Raw genomic sequence first — 26,847 nt, 5'->3', positions numbered from 1 at the left:
GTAAGGCTGAGCAAAGAACCTTAAGCAAAAAGGCTGCCCTGATTCTCAACACCAGTTTGTCTGGAAAAAAGGTGTTGTTGGGAAGCTGCACTGACAGAGCTTGGAACTCACTGACTCGATGATCTGAAGTTATTGTAATAAGGATGATAGTTTTAAGAGCCAGAGGATGCAACGAGTATCTGTGCATTGGCTCAAAGGGAGAAAACATAAGGAATGTCAGGAACAAATTAAGATCCCACTGTAGGATCCTGCATGGTTTGGGAGAGAATACAAAAGATTTTGTAGAAGGATGCCCAACTGTGAAAATTAGATCCACAACCTCAGAACTTAGAGTGAACGTAGTCAAGTACTGCTTCATCTTCATACATGGTGGTGTAGATTATAACGGTTCGGATGCAGAACTTTGCTCTGCTGCTGCAACAGAAGATCCTCCCAAAGTGGCACCTTGATTGGATGAAATGCCCAGAAGTTAATAGTACTAATAAAGTCTCCTGGCCCAATCCAGAGCCACTAGGATGACTTGGGTACGGTCATTCCTATCTTCTTAATAACCTGGGGCAGGAGAGAAATCTAGGTTTCCTTGGTGCTGGACCCACAGACTTCAAATCCCCCTGCAGAGTCGGCATATGCAACCTGGCGAAGTGAACAAGAAGGATGCATGAGGTCTGCAGGCCAGGAGGGTTCAGAGCTGCCCTCACCAAGATCAAGCAGCTTTATCATAGACCGAAAGTCGTGGACTCATTGTGAGAGAGTAAATCCCTAGAACTGCAATTTGTCCAGAAAAGCTCTGAAAAAAGAAAGCCTCTGTAAAAGGAGTCAGATGTTACATTGGCTCATTGATTGGGAACCCTAAAGATGTTTAAGGGTTGCTGTTGTCTGGACATTGTCTATGACTGACTGCGGCATGCCCGCCTTCAATAGTCAGTGATCGAAGTAAAGTAAATCTGGTAGACCCAATCACGAAGATTAGCAGCAGCCACTTTCAACACTTTTGTAAACTCCTGAGGGGAGCTGGTAAGACAGAATGGGAACACAGCACACGGAAAACGCTCCTTGTCTTGAACTGCTGGTAATGCCTGTGGGACTGCAGGACGGACTCACAAAAGTATGTGTCCTGCACTTCCAAGGCAACCATCCAGCCTCCCGGATCCAGGGCAGAGTGAACTTGGGTAAGTGTGCGCATTCTGAAATTGTCCTTTTGAAGGAAGGCATTCAGAGGGTAAAGACCTAAAGTAGGATGAAAACCTTCATCTTTCTGCAACACAAGGAAATAGCATCCCTGCATCCAACCCTCTCAATGAGGCAATTGAAGCAATATGGATAGGTGCTCCTCTGAATGCTGATCTTATGTGGAAGGAAGGTTAGGTGGGTCGAAAATGAATCCAAGTCCAACCTGGACAATCTGAAGTAGCCATCTTTCACATGTATTGAACTACCAGCATGGAAGAAAATGTCTGATCCTTCCTTTCATACAGTGGCTGTGCATCGCTGAGTCAAAACAAAAGCAATTTGATGGATGATGTCCCATGGGCGGAGCAGTGTATCTGGTGACCAGCAAGATGTCTCCTCAGGCACGAAAAGAGTGACTTAACTGCTAAGGTGGTGGCAGGGCCAGGATGTGTCTATTCACAGCCCTTTGAAGTAATCTCAAAAGGATCAGGCTGGTGAGAGCTCTGAATTCTTTAAATCACTCGAAACAGAATGAGGTTTTGCGCCATCCACGTGTCACCGCGGAGCACCACACTAGTGACCACCACATTCAGTTTTATCCAAGCAAGACACATTTAGTTTTACCATGGCCATCTTGATGGTTTAAGCTAAAGCAGCCTGAAACTCCTCTGAGGATGCCAGCAAGATCTCGTTTGGCATATTGCAAAAGATGTACATATAATAGCCTAAGAGGCGGACCGCATTTACTGACCTCAACACCAAGCTTGCAGAAAATAACCTCTGCTTCCTGAATGTTTCAATCTTTTCAATTCCCTGTCTTGAAGGGATGTAGGGTACCTCTTAGGGTTGACTTTGCTCGTGGAAGCTTGGACCACCAAACTCTCAGGAGTTCTGCTTTGTGTGCATTGGCACTGGTCTGTGTTGCCTGGCCACCTACCTGTTCACTTGCGGGTACAAAGAAGGCTTTCCCCTCGAGTACCCATAAGGGTGTTAGTTAGGTCTTCATTAAAGGGAAGCAATGGCTGGCCTAGGGTGCAAACACTCAGTGAGGACACTTTTTAGGTCTTCAATTGAAGGCAGCTGTGGGTCTAGAACCTCAACTGCACATCCAATCACCACGGCAAATGATGCACACTCCTACCTTTGAGGGTCCTTGGGACCACACTAACCTTGTTCAGGGAAGGAATGCAGCCCTTTGACTTCCTTCAAATCCATGTAGATATCACTGTCATCATAATATGAGGGTAAATCCTCCTGGTCATCACCACTGTCCTCATCAGGCACCTGGGCGCCTAGCCTGCCACTTGTCTGTGGCATCCAGTTCCTGCTTGTTCCAGCCTAATTCAGTTACCACCTTTTAACCAAGTGACGCCACCGTTGCCCGGGCTTTTCCCGAGTGGTTTCTCCTGCTCACTGTTCTTCCCCCCAACAGAAGCCCCACCCACCCCACGACCTACTTAATTTGCGCTATATTGTGACAGTACTAGCAGGCACCTGGGCATCCAGCCTACCACTTGGTTGTGGCCTCCAGTTGCCAGTTGATACCACCGCTACCTGGGTTTTCCAGCTCACCGTTCTTCCTGCCAACTGAAGCCCCGCTCGCCCCAGGACCTAGTTAATGCTGTCCGTAGCATGACTGCGTAGTGAATGTGTGCAGTGAGTGCACCAAATGCAAGCCTGTCTGCGCCTGGACAATGCCCTGTGCCAGGAACCCTGGCCCCACGACCATCCAACAAAACACCACAACCGCAGCTGCCACCGGAGTCATCAAATGCTTCCACTACTCCTCCGCCATCCTCTGCAACCTCAACAACACATATTGGCAAACACACTGCTGCTGCACATCCCCCAACACCACGGTGGGACATTTCTCCTGCACCGATTGTGATTTCACTTGCGACACCTCAAGAAAAAGACACCGCTATCTCCAAACAAGTGATGCATGCCACCACCACCACCCCACTCCAACTGTCCGCCTTGCTCCTTACGTCTGATCCCTCCGGAAACACTCCACTGACATCTGGGGATTACTCAACAGCAACACACATGCCCTTCTCTTCCTTACCGAAACATGGCTTAACCCAGCCTCCAACTCCAACATCGCTACAGCCATCCCACCACCTACAAAATCATACTGAAGGAACAACCCCACATACCGGGTGGAGGCCTCGCAATCATCTACAAAAGCATGGTCGACTGCACCACCTCCAAGTCTCGGACACCAACCTCATGGAACACCTCCACTTCAAAATGCGAACGAACTATAACATCACTCTTAAGGGAACCCTAGCCCTGTACCCCACTGTCCTCCCAAGCAAAATCCTGCAACCACATTGCAGACTTATTAGTTCCCCTCTCCATTAGATTAACCAACTGCATCCTCCTTGGGGACCTCAATGTCCACCTGGAAGAAACCACAGACCCCAACTCTAAAGCCATCCTAAACAGGTGCAGCAACCTGGGACTCACCCAGATTATCCAAGGACCAACACACATCACATGCCACACTCTCAATCCTATTTTTCCTCAAACAGGATCAACACCACCCACATGACCCCACTCACATGGCCTGACCACTCCATCATACATTTCAAGATACCGCACCAGAAAACCCCAAAGCACCATGAAGATATTATGGCAAAATATCCGAAGAAAATTAGACCATGGCCCTATAGGAACGCCCACGGAATCACACTGGAAACCTTGATGTCGACACCAAACTCTTCAATAAATGGCTCACCAACTGTGCCAACGGCCCTCCCCAAAAATAATACCTCCAAAAACAAAAAACAACCCAGCTGGCACACAAACAACCCCAGGGAGTCCAAGTGCCACTGTAAAGAACTTCACAGAAAGTGGAGATTTTACAAAAACACCACGGCAAGATCTCTACCAACATCAACTATGAGACCCAAAGATAAAGGCCTTAACTCTGCCTCAAGGCCAGCCCCAACAAAGGAAAATTACTTTTCACCATTGTCAAGGAGTGCTCCAACTCTGCAGCTATCAACATCATCCCAAGTACTCTGCAACTACCTCTCAAAATTCTTCAAACAGAAGATTGCCAAGATCTAGAACACATTCAACCCACAGTCTACAGATATTTACGCCCAGGAGGACACCTCCCTCATTGCCAAACATCAGCTAAGCAACTGGAAGCCCCTCTTGAATGAACCCACCACTGCCCTGATGAATACTATCCACACAGGTGTCCTTCCAGACCCATATCCCCACTTCATACACACACTTGGAAGAACCCTCATCTCCCACATGCTCAACGCTATCATGAAAACCTCCATAACCACATTCCCGTCTTGCTGGAAATATACAGAAATCAACCCCCTATTGAAGAAACCAACGTAATGATGTTTTCTCATTCAGTCCTTTCGGAGGTGTAAAGAAAAATAATTTGGTTGAAAGACCTTAAATGTTATTAGTTAAACAGTGCTATGAATAAGTTATAATAGAGTGGACCTAATGTAGTGCAACATTGGTCTAGGTCACACAACTAAATATTTGCACGCCATTGCTACATTTATTCAACTGCATAATAGTTTATTTAACCCCTTCCATGCTCATGACGAGCTCAGCTCGTCATGCAGTACACTGCTTGTGTGCTCATGACGAGCTGAGCTCGTCATGAACAATGGGAATCAATCTTCTGCAGCACAGAGGATGAATTGCTGTAGCATTCATGTGGTTAACAGAGGATTGGTTCTAGGGTCTAGTCCTGCTGTGACTATTTAAAGAGAACACATTTGTAAATTATAGTTTTAAGAGCTGGTCAGGCCTCACAATACTTCACACATATAGTGATATGGAAGCAAATTTAAGGGTAGGATAATGAAGTTAGCTTAGAGTTTTGCGAAGGGATTTTAAGTATTCAGAAATGGTTGGCGCTCATCAAATAGCGGTGAGAGTAGAAAAGAATACAAATGTGGAACGGTGCTGCTAGATCAGGGGGAACCCAAAACCCCTATAAAAGAGTGGGGTAAAAAAAAAACTCCACAAAGTTTTACAAACAAGGTCCAGAGCACATGAAAAGAGTTCCTTGAAAGGGATTAATAAATGTAAAAGAAATAAGATTATTTACAAATGGTTGTTTCTATTTGCTTTTATAGGTGATCGTGGTTCTCCTTACAGAGGAAATCCAGAGAACATGAAACCAGCCGACACGTGTTTCGTCAAAGCGGGTAGTTACCCGTGACTCTTCAGGGCTGAATAAGTAACAAAATGGGCAGTATCGGGGGACTGGTGATAATTCCAACCCGGTCCAGGTCGGGTGAAAATGAAGAAGCCAATGCATTGGGGATTCCCTGATATGTGTTTCAGCAGTAATTCCTGACACGAGAGGGGAAGCATGACCGTGTTTGGTATGTTTGGAATAGTAGTGACAAATCCTGCTTATTGGTGAAAGCGGATTTATTATTACTATTTTAGAAATGGCACTTTTAGAAGTGGGCATTTCTGTGTACTGATCTGTCTTTGGGTGCTGCCTGGATGTGTATTGACTTTCTGGTTCTGAATGACAGGGGTGAGGGGCTGTGCATTCACTCCAGCCAGTCCCTGGGGGGGAGAGGGGGGGAGGGTTTAAATGTGTCTTGCCCTGCCTGGGTGACTCAGCGCTAGGCTGAATAGATCTTGGCTGTATTTAGAGTAGTGGGAGGAGTTTCCCTGTACACCTAACTAGGCCTGGTCTGCATTTGGAGTGGTGAGAGGAGTTGCATCTGCACCTGACTAGGGCCATGCCTGCCGACCACAATGCTAGCTCCACCCCCCTTTGGTGTGTCAGGGTCCAAGGCTTACACTGTGAATGGGGGATGTTGTGAACTTATAAATGTATCTTAAAGTGCCCCTACAACAAAGCCATTTGGACTATAATTAAAGGGGCTGTGACCCCATGTGGGAGAAGAAGACACTGCGTGGACTGTATCCAGAGAACTGCTGTGTGCCAGGAGGAACAGCCATTTGGGACTATCTACTTGTGAGACTGACCTGCTGCCTGCTGGGTGGCTTAAGGTACTGCCACTCTGCTGGGTGATCCTGTGGGATGGCCTGCTTGAGTCCTGTTCTCTGCCACCAGTGACCTTCCAGGGCTTGGTGGCCTACCCTGTGGTTGGGAGGAAATAGCGCAGGGCGAACGCTTAATTTTACAACACCTGCATGGTGAGCTCTTTATTACCTTATGTGGAGGAAAAGGAAGCGGCCCGGTTTCTTCCTGAAAGCACTGTATTGAGCAAAAACCCTCTCACGACAGGCATGTGTGGCAGCACGAAGAGGAGTGCTTGTACTGCAAGTTGCAGTGGGAGGGAAGAGCTTGAGCATGGAAGTACTCTCACCCCTACCTAGCCTCCAGTGCCGGTTCCCGCTGGGGGAGCCGAGAAGCTGCAGAGTGCAGGAGTTGCCACAAGGGTCTTCCAAGGCAGACCCAGGCCAAAAAAGGTTGCCCAGCTACCAGCTGAGGCAGCTACCAGCTGAGGCGGAGGGCGGCCCCACCCACTACTCTGGATCGCAAGGGCTACGGCCGGAAATCGCAGTAGCTGTTGAGCCTCAGGAGAGGGAGATGCCCTACCGGAGTTCAGAGATGTGCCTCGACTCTCGAGGCCCGATCCAAGGAGTAAGAGGAGCAGTGCCGCCTCTGGGAAGAACGACACCAGAAGCTAAAGGGCTGTGCTGTTTGACCCTGTAGGGAGCTGAGGCAGCCCAGGGGATTCCCGACCCACCTGGAGTGCAGGTGAAGTTACCTTACCTCAGGCTGCTATGAGGGGGGGCACAGCGAGGTCTCCTCACCGGCTGAGGCCATGTGTTCATGTAGCAGCTGCTCTTGTTGATACATACCTTAGGGGCACTTAGTTAGGATTCTCTAATCCCCTCTTCCGGCAGAAGATGCTCTGCGTAGTCGCGGGCAGCTGCACTTCCCTAAGCATCTCCCTGGCTGCTGTTTATAATTCCCCACAACACGTACAGGGGCCCCTAGGCCCTACGTGAAGTTGAGGGCTTATGTGCCTACTAGGGCCTACTGTTGCTGATGTGACTAGAAGGATGTCATGATTAGAGTGCTGATGATGGCTCTGGGGGATTTATTTGAATAACCTAACCTGAGCTGCCTTTAATGTCTGGAGGCTTTAGGCACATTGTTTGGACTGTTCTGTCAGGATAGCGAGTCCTGGGTTTTTTCTTCAGAAACAAGCTGCCTAATATGTAAAATGATGGTGCAAGGAGGGGTCAGGCATAATGGTTTTATAATGCCTTCTTACGTGTGATACAAAGTGATGTATGACAGGTGCCACTTATAAGCATTGCTTCAGTGCACTACATGTGGTATAACTTTTGCCCTATGTCCAAGTGATTTATGAATCCCTGTGAAGTCATGATAAGAGCCTAGTGGCACAATATTCTATATCTGATTGTGATCTAATGTGTTTTATGGATAATACAAAGGATATTTTATTATAACCTTGTGTGGAGTTTCTTCTGTGGTGTGACTATCGTGTCACTGTTGTGTGAGTATGTTGCGCAAATGCTTTAGACATTGCCTCTTGGATAAGCCTGACTGCCCTGCCAAGCTACCAAGGGGGTGTGCAGGGGTTATCTTCGGTGTTTAAGTCCCTTACCCTGAATAGAGTAGTGGGTTCTGCCCGTCTTAAGTGCATACCCTAGCAAACCAGAAACCCCATTTCTAACAGGTTAAAATCTCAATTTTACACCCAAGATTTCATTCACTACAAAATTATTCAAAACAAATCATATGTTCTATGACTGTCTGCACTCACAATTGGTACAATTTGATCACACACACAGCCTTACCTGCAAGACAGTTAAAATAATCAAATATGTAGAATAATTCATAAATAAATAGAATAAGCACCTGTAAATTGGTAGCTGGAGTGGAAATGCTAGGAATCGTTGCTGTTGCAATCATATTTGGATGATGTGGATTTGAAGGGTTGCTGCTGGGAGGATGGGTCGACTTCCAGTATGCTTCCATATAGTCCGCAAGATGTTCACATGCATCTTCCAGCTGGTTTTCATCCAGAATAACATCGAACATTTCCTGTTACAGAAGACATTTTACAATAAAATGTATCATACTATTTCTATGATTACAAAATACAGGCATCCTGATAAACAACAGGATTCTATTTAATAAGAACTTAGTAAATCATTTTAGATTGTTTTAGTGTGGACTGTGTTTAAACAAACTGCATTAACTACAAAAAACAAGCAGCGCAATTTTGTTACATTTACTGTACGCATTCACAGACTCGCTAAAGCCCTACAGGTGAGCTATTCAGCTGCTCCAACTGGCCCAATTTACAGTAACCTTAATCTGATGCCAGTGAATTGATGTTCCACTTCTGTCTCCTCGCAGTGGATTGTCCTGCTAAGTTCAGTTGATGCCGTACATTATGGTAGCACCTGCAGGTTAGTGGCACAAATCTGTGGATCTTGCAGTCTGTATGCAGCCTGCTATGGACATTTATTCAAATAAGAGGTGAGCTCCATGGCTGCTGTCACCCTGGGCTGGGAGTTGGCTTTGCAGTATAATGCATTCATGCATGTTGGTTTGAGAGGGGCACAAGGTGACAAAAGATTGACAGTTCTTTCCCAGGGCCAAGCTAACATGCAGCAATCTATTTCAAGCTGCCGCTCTGTACGCAATTCCCTGCAGACATCTTTGAACCGTAGACGTAGGCTGCTAACTTGGGAGAGCAGCACCATGGAGCCATAAAGGCAGTGCTGGTCTCTAGAATTACCTTGATGCCTACCTACCAGGCAGTAAGGTTCTGATGACATCATGATTATACAGGTGTCTTACTGCTGCATATGCTTGTGGTAATATTGGATTGGTAAACAGTGACATTTGGGATTTAAGAGGAGCGTGACTTTACTGACCATCTTTTGAATTAAATATTTATGTGTGGTCTCCATCAGACTAATTCCTAAATCTGCACATTTTCTTAAATACCGTAGAAACGTTTAGACAGAAGCTGGTGCATATATAAAATTATAGATGGCTAACAGTGAATTACAGGAATGTTTTAATACCGAGGCGTTCTGAGTGACATTACACAGACAACGAGAGTGAAGTTAGAGTTGTCTATAATATCACTCAGAACCCTGAGGTGAAAAACCTCCCTGTAATTCACTTCTCACCCATCTACAATTTTATGGTATGTATGGTCAACAAAATCAATTACACTTGCTTCCAACAGCTACAAAGGGGCGGAAGAGTTATGTGTGAGCCATACATAACATAGCCTCTCTTCCATGTCAAAAATGTAAAACAAAAATGGTATGGTCTCCTGCTACCAACCCTCACCCCTCTCTGTGCCCTCTCCTCAAGAAGCTGCACTCCATAGTTTCCAGCACTGATCTGACAAGCTCTTAGAGATCCCAGCCAGAGCAGCCTGAAATGCCTTTATGATGTAGCAACAGTGGGTAACATCTTTTATTAACAACTGTGGATACGTCATAGCACTGAGTTACTGGATTTAAATCCAGTTATTCATGCAAGCAGCTCTCTACCAGAGCCAATCATAACTTAATAATCCCCGTGTAAAGACTTTCATGTGTACGGTGGTTATCTTGAAAATCCAACCTACTAAATTGACATGACCAAGCTGGTGAGCATACATTCAAATGAAAATGAAATAAATGGGGAAACAAACCTCGAAAGACATTAGGGCCTATGTGAGAAAATAAAATCTCCTGCAATATTCTTAGAATACCTAAAAATCTAAGAACTGCAAGCTTAACAAAACAGGAAGCAGAATAGAAGCTAGTGAGACACAATGATTTGTAGTAGTATGACCCAGAGAAGAGGGGGTGAGGAGATGGAAGGAAGAATAAAGAGGCTAGGGATGAAGGGCAGCAGATAAGAAAAGGCAAAAATTGTGGTTGGGGGTATTTAGCCCCAGTCAGGCTTAATAGACTTAGCCAACGATTTTTCAACATAAAAGGCATCCATCAAGTTGGATTCACGAATTTAGATTTGTCAACTTGATGAATGACATTCATTCAGCAAATTTTAGTGAAAATAGTTAATTATAACTGGTGCTACATAAAATGTTTCAAGTTTGTTTTCCCTCTAAGAGCATATCTTCGTTTCCCTCACACACAGTGTTCAATAACTATTCATTTTCAAAGTACAAAGGCTCATGTACCCGTGCTGCATTTAGTGCTACAGCACAATGATGTATGCTTGAATTCTATTAAATACAGTCGTATACACACAAAGTGATTCATAGGCACCAAGGTACAGCTTTCCAGTTTTGGATAATTAAATATTGCCCAACTGCATCCTACACCCATCTCGGAACACTAACAAAACACTTACCATACCTAAACTACCAAAAACCCTCACAACTCCTAGACCCCACCCCACCCATCCCTGACCCTAAAACCCCTTTCTACCTCCAAACCTCACCCATCCCTGTACCCTAAAAAGACACACCTAGACTACCCAATACACTCCCCCTTCCCTGAACCCTAAAAGCCCTCTCTTCCCCTAAACCCCAGGTAGGAGAGAACGACCAATCACAACTGAGTTCAAAGAGGCAAGAACAAATTACATCCGTATGGTCATAGCAGACAGCAATTCAACTGTGTCCCCAATCAGAAATTCAAAGTGCCAAGAGGCAGGGCCCAGCCCAGCCTCGTCCGATGCGTACAGACTAGTTCTGTATCCCACATGTGTCCCACATCGGGGGGGAGAGGGAACACCAGAAATAGGAGCCCATCTGGCATGATGACTAGCTCCCCTGCCTTTGACAGAGTAAATTGCAGCAAATTATGGGAAAATCTGCTGGAGTTTGGGCTAGATGAGAATTTGGTAGTCTTTTTGCAGCTTTGCACTGTGGGGTGAATGCTACCGTAAGGTATGGACCAGAATGAGATTGTACAGTTACTTCCAATCTACAGCGTGATGTTTGCCAGGGCTACGACCTGGCACCCATCTTTTTTCTCCTTTACATAAATGATTTAAATGACACCCTACAGACTTCTGGGAAGAACCTACCAAAGATTAAGTCCACCTTAGTACCGGCTCTGCTCTATGCAGATGATGGTGTGGGGTCATCGCATACATCTAACAGTTTGAGGGCTCTAATTAACAGCTTTGTTGTCTTTATGGGCAATCTAGATTTTGGTTAAACATTTCAAAAGCTAAATGTATGATATGTAGACCGAAGCATGTTAAAACTGGTTCATTCTGGATTAAAGGTAAGTGTACTGAGGTGGTCACACAGTTTCCCTATCTTGGAATTCAGTTTAACTACAAACAAGTTGATGGCTCCCTTGTATAGCGAACTGTTGTTTGCATTTTAATCATTCTGCAGGGACCTTGTCTGATTTTGCTAAACGATTAGGCAATAAGACTTTTAACCCTTTCGGTGCTCATAACGGAATGTTTCCGTCATGAGCACCAGTGCTCCTGTGCTCATAACAGAACCATTCAGTCATGTGCACAGGTGCAGTATATCCCTCTGCTGCAAACGGCAGAGGGATTTCCTTTTGTTTGGGGGGTGGGGCCTTGGGAGTTGGGGAAGAGCTTCCCCAACCTCCTGAGGCCCATTTCTTATTTTCAATGTAATGTATATCGCGCACATGGCATGCTGTTGTCATTATATTGAAAACAAGACTGAAACTTAGTTTCAGTTTCAATGTTTTGTGCTCATGGAGCTATCTCAACCTCCCGAGCACCGAAACACTTAGAAGAGGTATCATTGGAAAGGTACCCTTCCCTAATGGATCCCTAGAAGGGCGATCCCAAGCAGAGATCCACCAATTAGCCATCAGGGAGGGGGGAGTGGCCTCTTTCTGCCCTCCCCCGTTAAATTTTGACACCAACAGTCTTTCTGCCCACTCCCCCTCCGGGGGGCAGATGGGGCAGTATCCCCAATCTGACCACCTCTGGGGGGGTGGGGGGGGCCCGGAAAGCACCCTAGATGCCAGGGATTATTTTTATAGGCGAGGGGTGGGGGCTGCTCAAAATGGGCATACCAATTCCCCCACCCCAAACAAAATGCTACAGTCTTTCAGCCCCACCCGGTAGGCAGATGGGCAGAAAGTCCACTAGGCACCAGGGATTTTTTTTCTTTCCAAAGCTCGGGGAGGTGCATGCCAGTGCCCCCCCACCCCCAAACAAATACCACAGTCTGTCTGCCCCTCCAGGAGGCAGATGGGGCAGTAGCACCTGATCTTCCCCCTGGGGGGAAGGCAGAAAGCCCACCAGGGATTTTTTGATATGTAGGGGGTGGGGACTACCCAGAATGGGCATGCCAATGACCCAACCCCAAAATAAATTGCCACGGTCTTTCTGCACCAGATGGGGACAATAGTCTCTTATCTGCCCCCTCGGGGCAGAAAGCCCAGCTAGGCACCAGGGATACATTTATTTCAAGATTCAGGGCTGGAGGGTGCCCAGAATGGGTATGCCAATGCCCCCACCCCCAAAAAAGATGCAAACTTTGTCAAACAAAACACTTTTTCCTCACATTTCTGTGATGGAAAGTTCTGGAATTTGCGTGGGTCCACAAACTTCCACCCACCCCACATTCCCCAAAGTCTCCTGATAAAAAAAGGTACCTCACTCCTGTGGATGGGTAAAGTATCCATGACAGATAAGGGCCCAAAACGTATTGTGGAGACATCAAATTTACCTATCATAAAACAACCCGGTTTTGCAAGGAGGGGGCACCTGGGTTTTTGGCCCCGGCTCAGCGGCCATCTTGGGAAACCTACCAAACCCAAACATTTCTGAAAACTAGAGACCCGGGGAAGTCCAGGAAGGTATGGCTTGGGTGGATCCCCCAATGTTGCCCTACTCACAATCCCCTGCAAACCTCAAATTTTTCACAAATTTCTGTGTGGGAAAGTTGTAGGATCACCGGGATGACACAAATTTCCTCCCACCCAGCATTCCCCTAGGTCTCCCGATAAGAATTGTACCTCACTCGTGTGGGCTGTCAAGTACGCGCGACAGGCAAGGGCACTAAATGGATTGTGAAGACTTCAAAATTACCTATCATAAAAAGAGCTGGTTTTGAAGGGGTGGGCACCTGGGTTCTTGGCCCGGGCCCAGTGGCTATCTAGGGAAACCTACAAAACCCACACATTTCTGAAAACTAGACGCCCGCGAGTCCAGTAAGGTAAGGCTTGTGAGAACCCCCAACGTTTTCCAGCCCAGAAACCCCAACAAACCTCAACTTTAGCTGAAAAAAATCCTATAATGTCCTATAATTCACATGCTAGTATGGGTACCCACAATTTCCGAGATTTGCAAATAGCTACTGTTTATACACTCTATATTTTGTTACTATTTCGAAAATACATAAGTGTCTTTCTTAACGATGTTTCACTGTTTTTATTTTTCCAAATGAATTGCTATATACTTGGTACACAATAAAATACCATTGAAAGACACTGTTCAGTTATTGGCTCTGCGTTCTTCTGGTTTTTGGTGAACCTACAAGTCCTGTATATCCCCACAACTTGAAGAGTCCATTGGATGTAACAGTATATTGCTTTCAAAACTCTGTCATACTTAGAAGAATTTACAAGTGAAAAGGTTGGCACAAATGACTTTTTTCAACTAATTTTCAATTTTTCCTATTTACAGCTGTTAGTTTCTATAGAACACCATGAAGGATCTACACGAATGACCTCTTGCTGAAATCAGAATATTGTCTACTTTTCTGAAATGTATAGCTTTTCAGGATCCATTATTGCCTAATACCCATTTCTACCATTAACTGGAATGGATGTTGAAAGCACCAAAAATAGCAAAAATAGGCTATGTCCCAGTAAAATGACAAAACTGAGTAAACAAATTTGGTTTTCTGACAAAAGTCGGTCAGTCCCTGAAAGCTGGGAAGATGGTGATTTCAGCACCACAAACCCTTTGTTGATACCATTTGCAGGGGAAAAAACAGATGCTTTCTTCTGCAGCACTCATTTCCCATTTAAAAAAAGTTTTGCTGTATTTTGGCTAATTTCTCGGTCTCCTCCAGGGGAATCAACAAACATTGGGTACACTTAAAATCGCAATGATGTTAGAAGAAAAGGACGCAAATTAGGCGTTGATAACTAAAGTTACAGGGGCCTAAGCGTGAACTACCCCAAATAGCCAAAAAAGCTTAGCATGGGGGAAAAAGGCAAAGCAGCAAAGGGGTTAAGCCACTTTTAGAGGTATATTTGCGGACGTCCCTACCGGTTTCATCATATGGCTCTGGAATTTGGGGTTATCAGGCTACCTCTAAGGTTCAGGTAGAGGGGAACACATTTTTAGTGTTCGCTTGACCTCCCCCAAAACACCTCCCACCCCCAACACTGCACTTTGTTTTCACACAAGGAACTGGGGTTGGACTATGTATCTGACTTGATCAAGGTTGCACTTCTTAATCAGGAAATCATCTTAGACTGTGTGAGTTGTGAGAAGGGCATTTCCATTCCCCGGCTTAAATATTTGCAATCTACCTGTAAAGCCATAGGCTGGAAGTAATTGTTTACTTCTCCTCACTCTTGACCAATGCAGACATTTCCAGAGTTAAAACGTGTTTTGCTAAATATAAGGTGATATCTATGGAACAAAAGGAACTGAAGAAGCCTTTGTTGCTTGACTATGTCATGATCCAAACTTCACCTTAGCTTGAAACTTTTTTGACTTCGGTTTCAAGACCCTCTGAAAGAGCTCTTTTACCAACATTTTGGCTGGGAACAATTAAATTGCTGCTCTGGGTTAGTACGATAAAGCTTCCAACTTAGTGTGCCCGTGTGACGAGACCTCGGTACAAACTTTGCACCATTTTATCTTTTTTTCGTACATATTATGAATTCCAAATTTAAAAGTGTTAAAACCTGTTCTTAAGTTATGTGGGCTTTTCCAGTATAGGCCTGCTTTATTTTGCTTGCGCTTGCTGGTGATTCGCTTGGTCTGTTTTCATGTTGGATGTTTCCTGAAATCAGCTATACCCAAATGCAACTTAATGACTGACTGAAATTTCCCCCCATTCCTTTTGTTGAGTATTTGTAAAGTATATTATATATATATTTATTTATGATATGATGCTTTTGAAGATTTTAAATAATTGTACATAGCATGCATTGAACTGATCTGAAAATTTGCCATGTGTCTGTGCAATCTAATGGTATATTTTTCTGAGATTTTTGTTTCCATGTCCATTAATGTATTTGTATTATGCTGATGTTATGGTCTCAACCTCATGATGGTTTTTATATTTTTGTTTTTAATGCTATTCATGGTGTTTTTATCCGTTTGCACTGTATCTTTTATGATCATTCTTTTAGTGATTGAATAAAGATTTGATTGATAATTTTAGATTTTTCCTAAAATTATATTTCTTAGAAAATGGTTCCTTTAATTTTCGATTTACTTGAACACTTTTTAAATGGTCTTTTAGTACATTTAGTTTTCAAAGAGTTTGTCTCCTCCAATGTGGTTTCTCAGATTTTGTTTTTTCATTCATTCACACACATTAGTTGAAACAACTTGGACAGCAGGCAAAAGTCTGGTTTTGCTACGGACTATAGGGGTTTTCCATTGGCAAAGTTAAGGAAATAGATGTTTTGAAGACTTCTATTATGTTTGGAAGGCTACAATTGTGTCTGGCTAATTTTCAAGGTGAGTTGTGCTTGTTTCATATTTCCAGGCTGGATAATTTATGTCTAATTTCGTATGCAATCTCTGATAAAACAGCAGCCGTCCCATACTGGCATTCTCAAACTTTATATCAGCTCCTGCCTTTGTCACTGACAACTGATTTTCCTTCAGTAGAGACTGATTTATCTTGGCTCTTGAATGATACACCAGCCGTATGCGACCACATGGCCAGCAGACACACAATTCATGGGTTCCTTTGGCAGCAGCAATGTTTGGAACCCAGATTTTTGGGGTTACTTTTAAAAGTATTTGTCACAGAATTTTTGGTTCTTTGTTTTTCTGTTACCCTCAGTCCATGGGGTTTCTCTTCCGAGAAGTAAAGCTGAGAAGATAAAAGCTTCAGAAGCTTCATGTCCATTTCTACACTTTAGAAATAATGGTAACCCCATCTGTCTGTGCGGTTATCTGTATTTTTGATGTTCACATTTACATGCAGCATAACTGGCTCAAAGCAAAGATTCATGCATGGCTGAACATATTCCCACTCAAGTTGGAATCTGTCAAGTCTCATCTCCTACATTGATGTCAAGGTCAAAACTACATTTCTATTGATTATTTAATATACCAATATTGCCCATTAACCCCTTCGACGCTCATGACGAGCTGAGCTCGTCATGAGTTACGCCTCTCGTACGCTCATGACGAGCTCAGCTCGTCATGTAACGCGGGTTTTTAAAAACCGCCGCGCACAGCGGGAAAACTGCTAGCGCGCATGCGGTTAACATCTACTATACTTAAATACTCTATCTACTAACATTGATTGGGTCCTGTGAAAAATACTTTGAAACCAAAGCTCTTGGATGCATCCGTGAAGCGGAAAATATATTGTTGCTTTGAACTGGGGTCCAGTCTTTAGAGGCATTACGTTCATGTCCAGTCTTTTGCTTCTCTACAAATTCTGCTAACGAAATTGCAGTAAAATGCTAGGCATTTTAACACTCACCCCTTCACTTCTCCAAATATGCATGCACATTCTTTCATAGTGCTTCCCCGACATGGCCTTTCCACACTTCATCCACTTATGTAATCAACAAATAATTCAGCTATCCATCCATTGCTCATCCACTCATTAATCATACATTCCATGTATGCACTCATGCATTCATACACTCACTCATCTCTCTATTCATCTGCATTCAACAAAGAAATGTCAAATCAACTGGCTTTGGCAATGAATGTTCCAATAGTGATTATGTTATATCCTTTCCTCATTTAAGAATTAAGCCCCGTAGCCTACTGACGAGGGCCACAACAGTTGCTAACTAGAAGCCTGATTTCTAGGCCAGAGGCGAGGGCCTAAGAAGAGGAACTTTAATAACCAATATAGCCTGAGGCAGAAGAGATACAACGCTATTAGAAAATGTTACCCACTGATGGCAGACTTATAATAAATGAACAAGAAATAACAAAAAGATAAGCACTGTAATGCAGGAGTAGATATTCTACTAAAAATAACTGACTTAATTTTTCCACATTAATATGTACATTGGCCAAATCAATCAATGACCTTCAAATGGTGTGAGAAGCTGGCTTAGTATATGGTGCACACTTATGTAAGTGTAGCACACTGGACTAATCCAGACAACCCTTATGGTGATTTTAATGGTCTTAGACAACCTTAGAAAGCTCTCTAAGTGGTAACTGTGGAGAGCAGCATTTAGGCTTAGTCCAGAAGGAGTGTAAAGCAGCTTGTTTCACCAGAACATAATCTTATCGGTATAGATTAAGTGAGAAAGAACCACAGAGTGTATTTATAAAAATACTTATTTATAATAAGATACTAACTAACACATACAGATATCCCCTAGCCAGAGGTATACACAATGCACACAATACTTTTCAATAGAAACAGGTAAGTAGCACAAATACACAGTGGTCGCCAGGGGGAGCCCAAACCATATACTAAAATAGTGGTATGCAAACCAAGAATCAAATCTAGACTACCCAGAAGACGTAGGTGTGCCGGGGACCCAAGGAACCACCCGAGGTAAGTAACCAGAAACCCCACGGAGGCCATGTGCAGAGTGGGAACACAACCGTGGGCTCAATACTAGTCAATGGGTAAGTCGTGGTTGCAATTTTAAAGAAGAAGGACCCTTCCCAGTGGGCCCAGAAGAAACCCTGTGGAGGACAGAAGGTTGGCAAACCACCCCACCTGTGGATACCCTAGGAACCAGGATACCTACACCACGGAGCAGGGTGTATAGGTGTGAAGTGGCGTCGGAAACCGCCATCCAACTCAATGGAGGACATCAGGAAGATGCCGCTGCTGGAGAAGGTTAAAGTGTCCGGTGAAACCCAAAGATGAGATTCAGGATGAGAAGTACCTGCAAGCAGAGGGGACAGCATCTGTCTATGCCACTCAGGAGTGACCAGGAGGCCCACCGATGTTGAGTGTTGCAGGAGAGATGACGTGACCTTGGACCTGCAGCTGTGAGGACCAGGCGATGCTGTGGAAGACCTAGAGCCGTGCATGAGCTGTCCCATGTCGGATGTCGAGAGTGGAGGGGTCTGTGTCCGTCAGGAGCACCAACAAGCCTTTGCAAATTCAACTAACGTGGAAAGTGAAGAATGTACAGTGTCGGGACCAGCAAGGCCCAGGTGACTCACCACAAGCAGGAGAGTCAGCATAGGCCCCAAGCAATCAGGGGAGCCCACTGAATTCGAGGATGACCCTCAAGAGAACCCACAGGTCGGAGGCACTGGAGTAGCGAGAGGACCTCGAGCAGCTCACCAAAGATGAAAGCCCACGATGCAAGAGTTGCGGTGGGGATGAAGATCTTTGTCACTGGAGATGCTGGAAGTTGGGGCTACTTGGAGCCCGAGGATCTTGGAGGAAGGAAGCCAACAAGCCTTTGCAAAAGCAAGTCGACGCAGTGCACAGGGGTTTAGTTCCTGCGGCTCCAACAAGAGATACTGGCCTCAAACTTGGTGAGAGGACAGGGCAGGCCTCGAGGGATGTGAAGAGCCACCACATGTGTTGCTGAGCCTTTCAGAGTCTGTGGGAGCTTTTTTGCGGTGCCTGCAGATGCAGGGAAGTGACTCCTTCACTTCAATGGACATTCTTTCAGGTGTCTTGGATATCCACAGTCCTTGGAAGGTTCCTGTTGCAGCAGACGAGCAGGACGACGAGACCAGGAGCAGCAGGAGTCTTTCCAGTTGCAGTCTTGATGCCCAGAGCAAAGTCCACATACAGTCCAGAGTGCCCAGAAGGTTGGAGTGGTGTCATTAAATGAATCTTGTCACATGACAAATCTAGGAACCCACCTACAGGTAAGCTCTTAAGTACCCTAAGGAAGAGGTTGGTACTATTCAGGGTTCCCTCCCAGGGGAGGGGTGGGACAGTGGGGAGGATACTCCTATGTTCTTTGTCCAGTTCCATGCCAGAGTGGGAGCTAAGGGCTCCCTGAGCTGGTTTGAACTGGATTATGCAAGGAGGGCACCAAAGGTGAGCCTCAAGCTGACTTAGTGGCGCTGGCTAGCACTCCTACCTGGCCCCAATTCTCTAACCCCTGTGACAGGATACTTATTGTTCTGCCTTCCCCTGCTTGAGCTTGGCTCAGCAGCAGGAGGGCAGAATCATGTTTCTGGTCGGCAGTAGCCATGTTGTGCTGTCTGGGTCTTGAAGACTGGTACCAGGAGCACTGAGGGCCTCCCGGAGTAGCTTTACAGTGCATGGAATCATACATCCCACACAGTTTATGGTGTAGGGGTATGATTCAAACATGTTTGATACCAAACAAGACAGGTTTTGTTACAGCCAATTTAGAGAGGGTCATCACGTAACGGCGAATGGCCACTCTATGTATCGCAATGGCTGATGCATAACAACCCCGGACAATGGACTCCGAATGTTGTAGGGGTGTTCTGCTCAAGCCGGGGCACCCTCATTCTTAGAACTGAGCACCCTGCCTTCAGGATTGAAAGGCCTGATTTAGGGGTGACTTAGATTTTAAGTACAGTGACCTTAGATATAGGGAAACCTAGATCTTTTGTAAGTGGTGCTAGCACCAGCTTACACAAGCTGCAATAGCAGGCCTGTAGTTACAGTTTCAGAGGTCACCCAAGGGTGGCATAATTCATGCTTCCGCCCATGGGAGAACCCTGGTGTACCTATGCCTTGAGTACCTTAGTACCATATACTTGGGACTGTTACGGGTATACCAGTGTCCAATCTGGGATGTACCCAACTCCTTACCATACCAATTCAGGGGAGAAAGCACAGAGACGGTGGTCCTGTTTAGCAGGATCCCAGTCAGACTAGTCAGAAACAGCATAGCACCAGGGAAAAAGTGGGGGTAACCATAAAAGCAGATCTTACTTTCCTACAAATAGGTTTTAAGGCAGTACATAGTTCATACACAGTTGCTCCTTCTCTTGGTATGTATGAAGAATTTTTACCATGTAGTGTGTCCATGAAAAATATATTACTTGTACATTCAAACAAACCACAATATTTTCTCTTATTGGAACAAAATTACTCCACATTTATTTGGAATGTGACTTGTGTTTGATAGTTTTACAGCATACATTTCAGAGTCTTTCTTTTTGTTCTCTTCTCCATTTATTAAGTCTGTTGAAAGATAGTGTAATAAGAATTATAATAAAATCTTGCAGGAATTAAATCTTATCTAAGTTGGACAAATTCTCTTTTGTAGGCCATGTTCCTTGTACCATTGGGGTAGGGCATCTTAGATGACCAGTGTTAAGCCCCTTAGAACTGACTGATATGTTTTAGTTGACAGAGAATGCAGACTAGATGTTGGTTGAATCATACATAGAGGAGAGATCCATTGGGCTAACTCCTTATAAAAAGGGATCTTTTGAATCATTAATTGTTAAAGCATTTAGAAGGTGTCCCTTAGAGATGTTCACGGAGTAGGACTGAGGTGCTTTACCAATCAAGACAGATGGAGCAAATATCAGCAACAGGGCAGAGACCTTAGACAACAAAACATTTCTGAAGCAACGGGACCAAATTGGATGTAGAAGATATAAATTAAGGGCAAATGAAAAGGCACATCCAGTGAAAAAAAAAGAGGAAGGAATTTCCACTAACTAGATAAAGTAGTCAGAAGTCAACAGTCTAATTGGGATCATTAAATCTCCACTAGCAAAGCACACCTTTGCATATTAGAACCTAACCACATACATGAAAGTGTACGTGTATCTGTAGACATCCCAGATTTTATAAAACTACAGCTGGAAAGTCAGCTTTTCAAAAATGTATTCCAATTGCATTTTAATAGAAATTATTGTCTTTGGAGTAGCAATTTTGAATATTATAAGCAGACATGAAAAAAAGACATTTTAACAGACTGTTTTTTTTAAAGGAAGGGTTATTACTCAATCCTTCCCATTTGATGCTTCAGATAATACATAGAGAAACACGGACACGTTGTGACAGCTACAACTGTCAAACATGCAGTTCATTTTCGACTCAGCAGTGTACAGCAACATCGCTCACCGGAGGACACTGAGCCAGTTTGTCAGCTGCCACCATCTGAACATTGAGGTGTTTTGCTTGAGATTTTCCTCTGGATTTTATAAGCCTCTGTAAAACCTATTGAAAAATACACATACACAAAGAAATATTTAAAAATAATAAAAATGAAAAATTGCAACCGTCAAGTAGAGATACAGTCGAGTGCAGTGACATCATATTATTGTAAATAAAATATTAATAGACTGTTGAAATACAAGTGACAATTACTTTAGCAGCTTTTAAGAGGAATCATATTTTGCTAGGTTTTTGATTCTGTAAATTAGTATAACAGTGAAGACTTACATATTGCTTTCTTTTGAGAATTTACACCACTAAACTTACACATGAGAGAATAATAAAACATTAGAAGAAATAGATTTTTCAGGGCTTCCATATGCACTCTTCTGCAGCCGAAAAAACATTGCAATCAACAGCTGTATGGGTAGCAAAAAAGGCATGCTTTTGATTGTTGGGAATTAGGGGAGGGGTGCGGGGGGTGCGGGTGCCTTCTGTTTCTTTTCTTTTCCTTATATCCCCTGTAAGACCTGGTGGCAACACTGAGGGCACATGGGAACTTGTAAGATAGTCCCTTAGGTTCTTATAAAAGCCCCTACCTCCTAGAAACCAGTGCTTGGTTTCTTTTACGGTCCCTTGCCATGGGACTTCCTGTTCCTGGATTAGAGGTCCGAGTGCCTTGTTGTAAGGGTCCTCTCTTGTGGGGCTTGTGTTTGTCTCTTTGCCAATTCAGCTGTTTCCTTCTGGATACTTGAAACAGCAGGAGTGTGTTTTGTGCCCTGGATTTATGGTGAAGATCATTACGGAGATACGCGGCTGCGTATCTCCTTTATTTTTGACCTCGGACTTCCTGGTTTTTTGTAGTCAGTCCGCCTCTTTATGTGTATTTGGGCGGTTTCACGAAGGAGCTGAAGCGCGGCCGTTTTTCTGTGCTCCTTCGATATGAAAATAAATGACACTACACCAGTGTCCTTGATTTATATTGCTCAACAAACATTTTATATATATATAACTTACATGAAAGAAAACAGTATACCTTCAACTTGGCCAAATCTATCAGCAGCATAACAGCTTTGTGTTTCCTCAGGGACCCTGTTAGATATTTGCAATGCAATGGAAATACCATTCCAGTACATAACAAGGTGGACATTCACGATAATTGGTTCTAGCCCTATCTCCTTAACATATTTTTGCAATGTGCAAACATTGCGATCCGAGTCTTGGAAAAGGACCAGTGTTACAATAGCAAAATAACTGACTGGGAAAGGGACATGTAGTGAGCATTTAGTGGCCCATGGGATGTCAGTCTCCTCCCCTACCAGGACCCAATACTTCCAGTTTCCATCTTGAGGAAGATCTGCAAGGGCTTGCAACTGAGCTTGCCTCCTGTTCTGAAGTCTCAGGGACACAAAGACTTCACCACCAGCTCCAATGAACCTCCTTGCAAGTGGTTCTGATTTGCAAGAAGTGCCTGCTGTTGTTTTGGACCTCTAGAGAACTATTTTCCGCTGGGAGCTGGAAAATCAACATAACATCGAAGAAGCGTGACGCATCCGTACCTGCTTCTGACGCATGACCGAAGAAACTGTCTCAGCGCTTGCCGCGGCTCGAAAAATCACTGCACGCCGCATCAAGGGCAACGATCCGAAGTCCGAGATCACCCCACCGATTCCGACACAAGCCCTGCCATGCAGCTGCAAGAATACATGAATCGTACCGGCTCGTCATATCGCATCGAGGAACCAAGTCTATCACATAGTTGGGGGACGCAATAAGAAACCGATGCATCACTACCCCACGCAGTAAGAACCGACGGATCACCTCCTCTCCGGTAAGGAACCGAAGCATCACCTCCCCTGCACTGCAGTAAGAAACCGACGCATCACCTCCCCCGGAGCAAGGAACCGACGCATCACCTTCCCTGAGTGTAAGGAACTGACGCATCACATTTCCTGCGGCCCCTTTTGTTTGTTTGCGTGACGCACCCAAGGTACTTTGTGTGAAAAGTGTTGCATCTACAATTTGCTTTGACCTGAACTATTTCTACCATCTGAAAGTCATATCTTTTTACTGTGTTGTGGATTTTTGTCATTTGGTCTTGTTTTGGTTTAGATAAAGATTACTTATTTTTCTAAACTGGTGTGGTGTCCATTTATAGTGTTTTCACTCTAATACTGTATGTGTTCACAAATGCTTTACACACTGCCTCGGAGAGAAGCCTGTCTGTTCGTGAAAAGCTACTAGGGGGTGAACCAGGGGTTATTTCAGAAGTGTATCCCCGTTACCCTGACTAGAAGCAAGGGTCCCTATTTGGACAGAGGTACGAACCTCTGCCAACTTGAGACCCCCATTTCTAACAGTCCCCAAACAAGTAATCATAATAAGGTTTGAATTGTAAACTGCAAGGCAGTCAGCGATGATGTGAACATTTATTGATGGTAAAAGAAAGGACATGCAATTAGTTCATGAAGTAATTCAGTGGGTAGTTCTTGCCATGATGTAGAAAGAGCAGAGAATCACCGTTCGAAACAACCCAAACTAAAATATACACACAAAAAACTTCCATACAGTATAATGCTTACCTTTGGTGAAGAAATCTTTACATATACTATGATGGGAGCCAGAGAAGTTTTACTAAGTTGTGTTGGATGGTTAATTGTATCAGCATCAAGTACTACCAACTGCAATGTTCGTGCTAATTCAAAGATCCGCTCAATTTCACTCTGAACTTCAGCTGTAAATGAAAACAAGGGAAAATGTTTATGTTTGTTCATTAATACAATATTAAGTAATTTGAATAATAGAGTTATCATACGCAGAGAATGTGACATAACACAAATCTTAAAATCAAGCCTAATATGCTCCCAATACAGTTTCTCCAACCTTGACACCAGGAATCTAAAATTCACTTTAGCACTTTATTAAAATGCATGTGATTAAGGGTAAAACCGTTTATATTTGCATCATTGTAAAATACTTAATTATGTAAAATGCATAAATATGGCTGGTGTGAAAAACAAAAAAAATACATGTTACTCCTAAGTGCTCCCCCATCCCTGCCATGACCTCCTGGTTTTAGTCTGGTCCATAAACACTACTATTATAGGTCAAGATTATGCTGAATCAACCAATCAATCATTTGTAAAGCGCACTACATACCCTTGAGGGTCTCAAGGCGCTGGGAAGGAGGGGGTGCTACTGATTAAATAGCCAGGTCTTGAGTATCGTCCTGAAGGTCAGCAGGTCTTGGGTCTGTCGTAGGCTCAGTGGGAGGGTGTTCCATGTCTTGGCGGCGAGATGGGAGAAGGATCTCCCACCGGTGGTTGTTCTTCGGATGAGCGGGACGGTGGCGAGTGAGAGGTCAGCGGAGCGTAGCTGGCGGTTGGGGATGTAGAAGGAGAGCCGTCTGTTGAGGTAGGATGGGTCGGTCTTGTCGAGTGCCTTGTGTGCATGGGTGAGGAGCTTGAAAGATATCCTCTTGTTGTTGGGGAGCCAGTGCAGGTTTCTCAGGTGGGGGGTTATGTGGCCGTGGCGTGGTATGTCGAGGATCAGTCGTGCCGAGGCGTTTTGGATGCGTTGTAGTCGTTTGATGAGCTTGATCGGGGCTCCAGCGTAGAAGACCTTTTCGTAATCGAGTCTGCTGCTGACGAGGGACTGGGTGACTGTCTTTCTTGTATCTGTCGGGATCCAACTGTAGATCTTGCGGAGGGTGTTGAAGCAGGAGGAGGAGACGGCGTGGACTTGCTTGGTCATTGAGAGCGTTGAGTCGAGGATGATTCCCAGGTTGCTTGCATGGTTGGTGAGTGTCGGGGCTGCCCCCAGTGCCGTCGGCCACCAGGAGTCGTCCCAGGCTGAAGGGTTGGAGCCCAGGATGAGGACCTCCATCTTGTCCAAGTTCAGCTTCAGACGGCTGGTCTTCATCCAGTCGGCGACGGCCTTCATTCCTTCGTGGAGGTTGCCTTTGGCGGTGATGGAGTCCTTGGTGAGGGAGAGGACCATCTGAGTTTCGTCGGCGTAGGAGAATATGTTGAGGTTGTGCTGTCGGGCTAAGTGTGCGAGAGGGGCCATGTAAATGTTGAACAGCGTCTGGCTGAGGGAGGATCCCTGGGGTACGCCGCAGATCTCGGAGGCTTTGGAACGGAATGGCGAGGCGGATGCTCTGAGTTCTGCCGGAGAGGAAAGAGGTGGTACAATCCAGAGCCTTGTCTCAGATCCCTACGGCGTGATGGCGTGCGCGTGGTGTGCGGTGGCAGACGGTGTCCAAGGTGGCAGAGAGGTCTAGGAGGATGAGTGCTGCGGTCTCACCGTTGTCCAGCAGGGTCCTGATGTCATCGGTGGCGGCAATGAGGGCAGTCTCAGTGCTGTGGTTGCTGCGGAACCCTGACTGGGAAGGGTCCAGGATTCTGTTTTCTTCCAGGTATCAGGTTAGCTGTCTGTTGACGGTTTTCTCGATGACCTTGGCCGGGAAGGAGAGCAGAGAGATGGGCCCGAAGTTCTTGAGGTCTCCTGGGTCTGCCTTAGGTTTTTTGAGTAGTCTTGAGGTCTCTTGGGTCTGCCTTAGGTTTTTTGAATACCTTCCATATAGAAAGGAATGACCCTCCTCCAATAATGAGGTCTCTGTAAAGCAAATCAAAGCTTTGTCAAGCTACATGTACACGATATCAGGGACTAAATAAAATAAAATATCTGAATCACTGGTTAGAATAGATAATTAAAAAAGAATGGAGAAAGGGAATGCTTGAATTAAGCTAAACCACTGGAAAAGTACTTGGGGCTGCTTTCCAGATCATCGCGTTTTTTTTTTGCTTACCATGCCATCTGAGAATAGATCCAACCATATGCAAATTAGCCTTAGTCCTGCCCCAACAGGAACAGCAGTGCGTTATTTGAGCCAGTGGTTTCTGGTGCTCGGCACCGGCACTTATGTGCCAACACCGGCACTTATAACACCTGCCACATGGTGGCACTGTGTGTGTAATTGGAAGATGAGCAGAACAACTGTTGTTTATTAATTCAATATACATTAAAAACAAGTAATACCTGCCACCCAAGCCATTCTTATAGATTTGGGTGCATCAAGCGTTAGAATTGTCACACTTGTAGGAGTGTGGTGGTTAGTAGTTCTGAAAGTACATTAGCGTTGTTAGTGGCAATGTGTGGTGCAAGCTGTGGTGGCTTCCTGAAGAGGGCCCTGGCACTTACTTTTTTACAAATTAGGCACTGAGAACAGTTCCTCAGAAACCGCCAACCCTGGTCTTTTCTGAACCGGAACACATGGATCCTGAGGCCATTGGAACGATACACTGGAATGGGGCCCAGAGAAGTTACCAGTGACACTCTTATGTACCTCAGTGCGACACCATATATGCAACAGTTATGCCTAGATGTTGGCCCTGTGCTCACTGTGAGATAGTACACAAGCTACACCCGAGTGAAGAGGCCCAATCAGGCCAAAACAGGTTTTGCTTTACCTCCTGTTCAGAGGGCGCCTAGC

At 44.8% G+C, this 26,847-nt stretch overlaps 1 protein-coding gene across 2 annotated transcripts in view; it reads right to left on the bottom strand.

Annotated features, from left to right (window-relative positions):
• CACNB2 (calcium voltage-gated channel auxiliary subunit beta 2) overlaps positions 1 to 26,847 on the bottom strand; it is a 1,223,908-nt gene that overhangs the window by 7,753 nt on the left and 1,189,308 nt on the right. For both annotated transcript variants that reach the window (XM_078663742.1, XM_078663743.1), the window contains 3 exons: positions 23,936 to 24,087; positions 21,321 to 21,416; positions 8,039 to 8,224 (listed from right to left, as the gene is read on the bottom strand). In XM_078663742.1, coding sequence (XP_078519868.1) covers positions 8,039 to 8,224; positions 21,321 to 21,416; positions 23,936 to 24,087 — 434 coding nt within the window. The remainder of the gene's footprint in view (positions 1 to 8,038; positions 8,225 to 21,320; positions 21,417 to 23,935; positions 24,088 to 26,847) is intronic.

Source organism: Lissotriton helveticus, chromosome 10 (assembly GCF_964261635.1).
Source record: "Lissotriton helveticus chromosome 10, aLisHel1.1, whole genome shotgun sequence".
NCBI lineage: Eukaryota > Metazoa > Chordata > Amphibia > Caudata > Salamandridae > Lissotriton > Lissotriton helveticus.
This window is presented reverse-complemented; position numbering and strand designations above follow the sequence as displayed.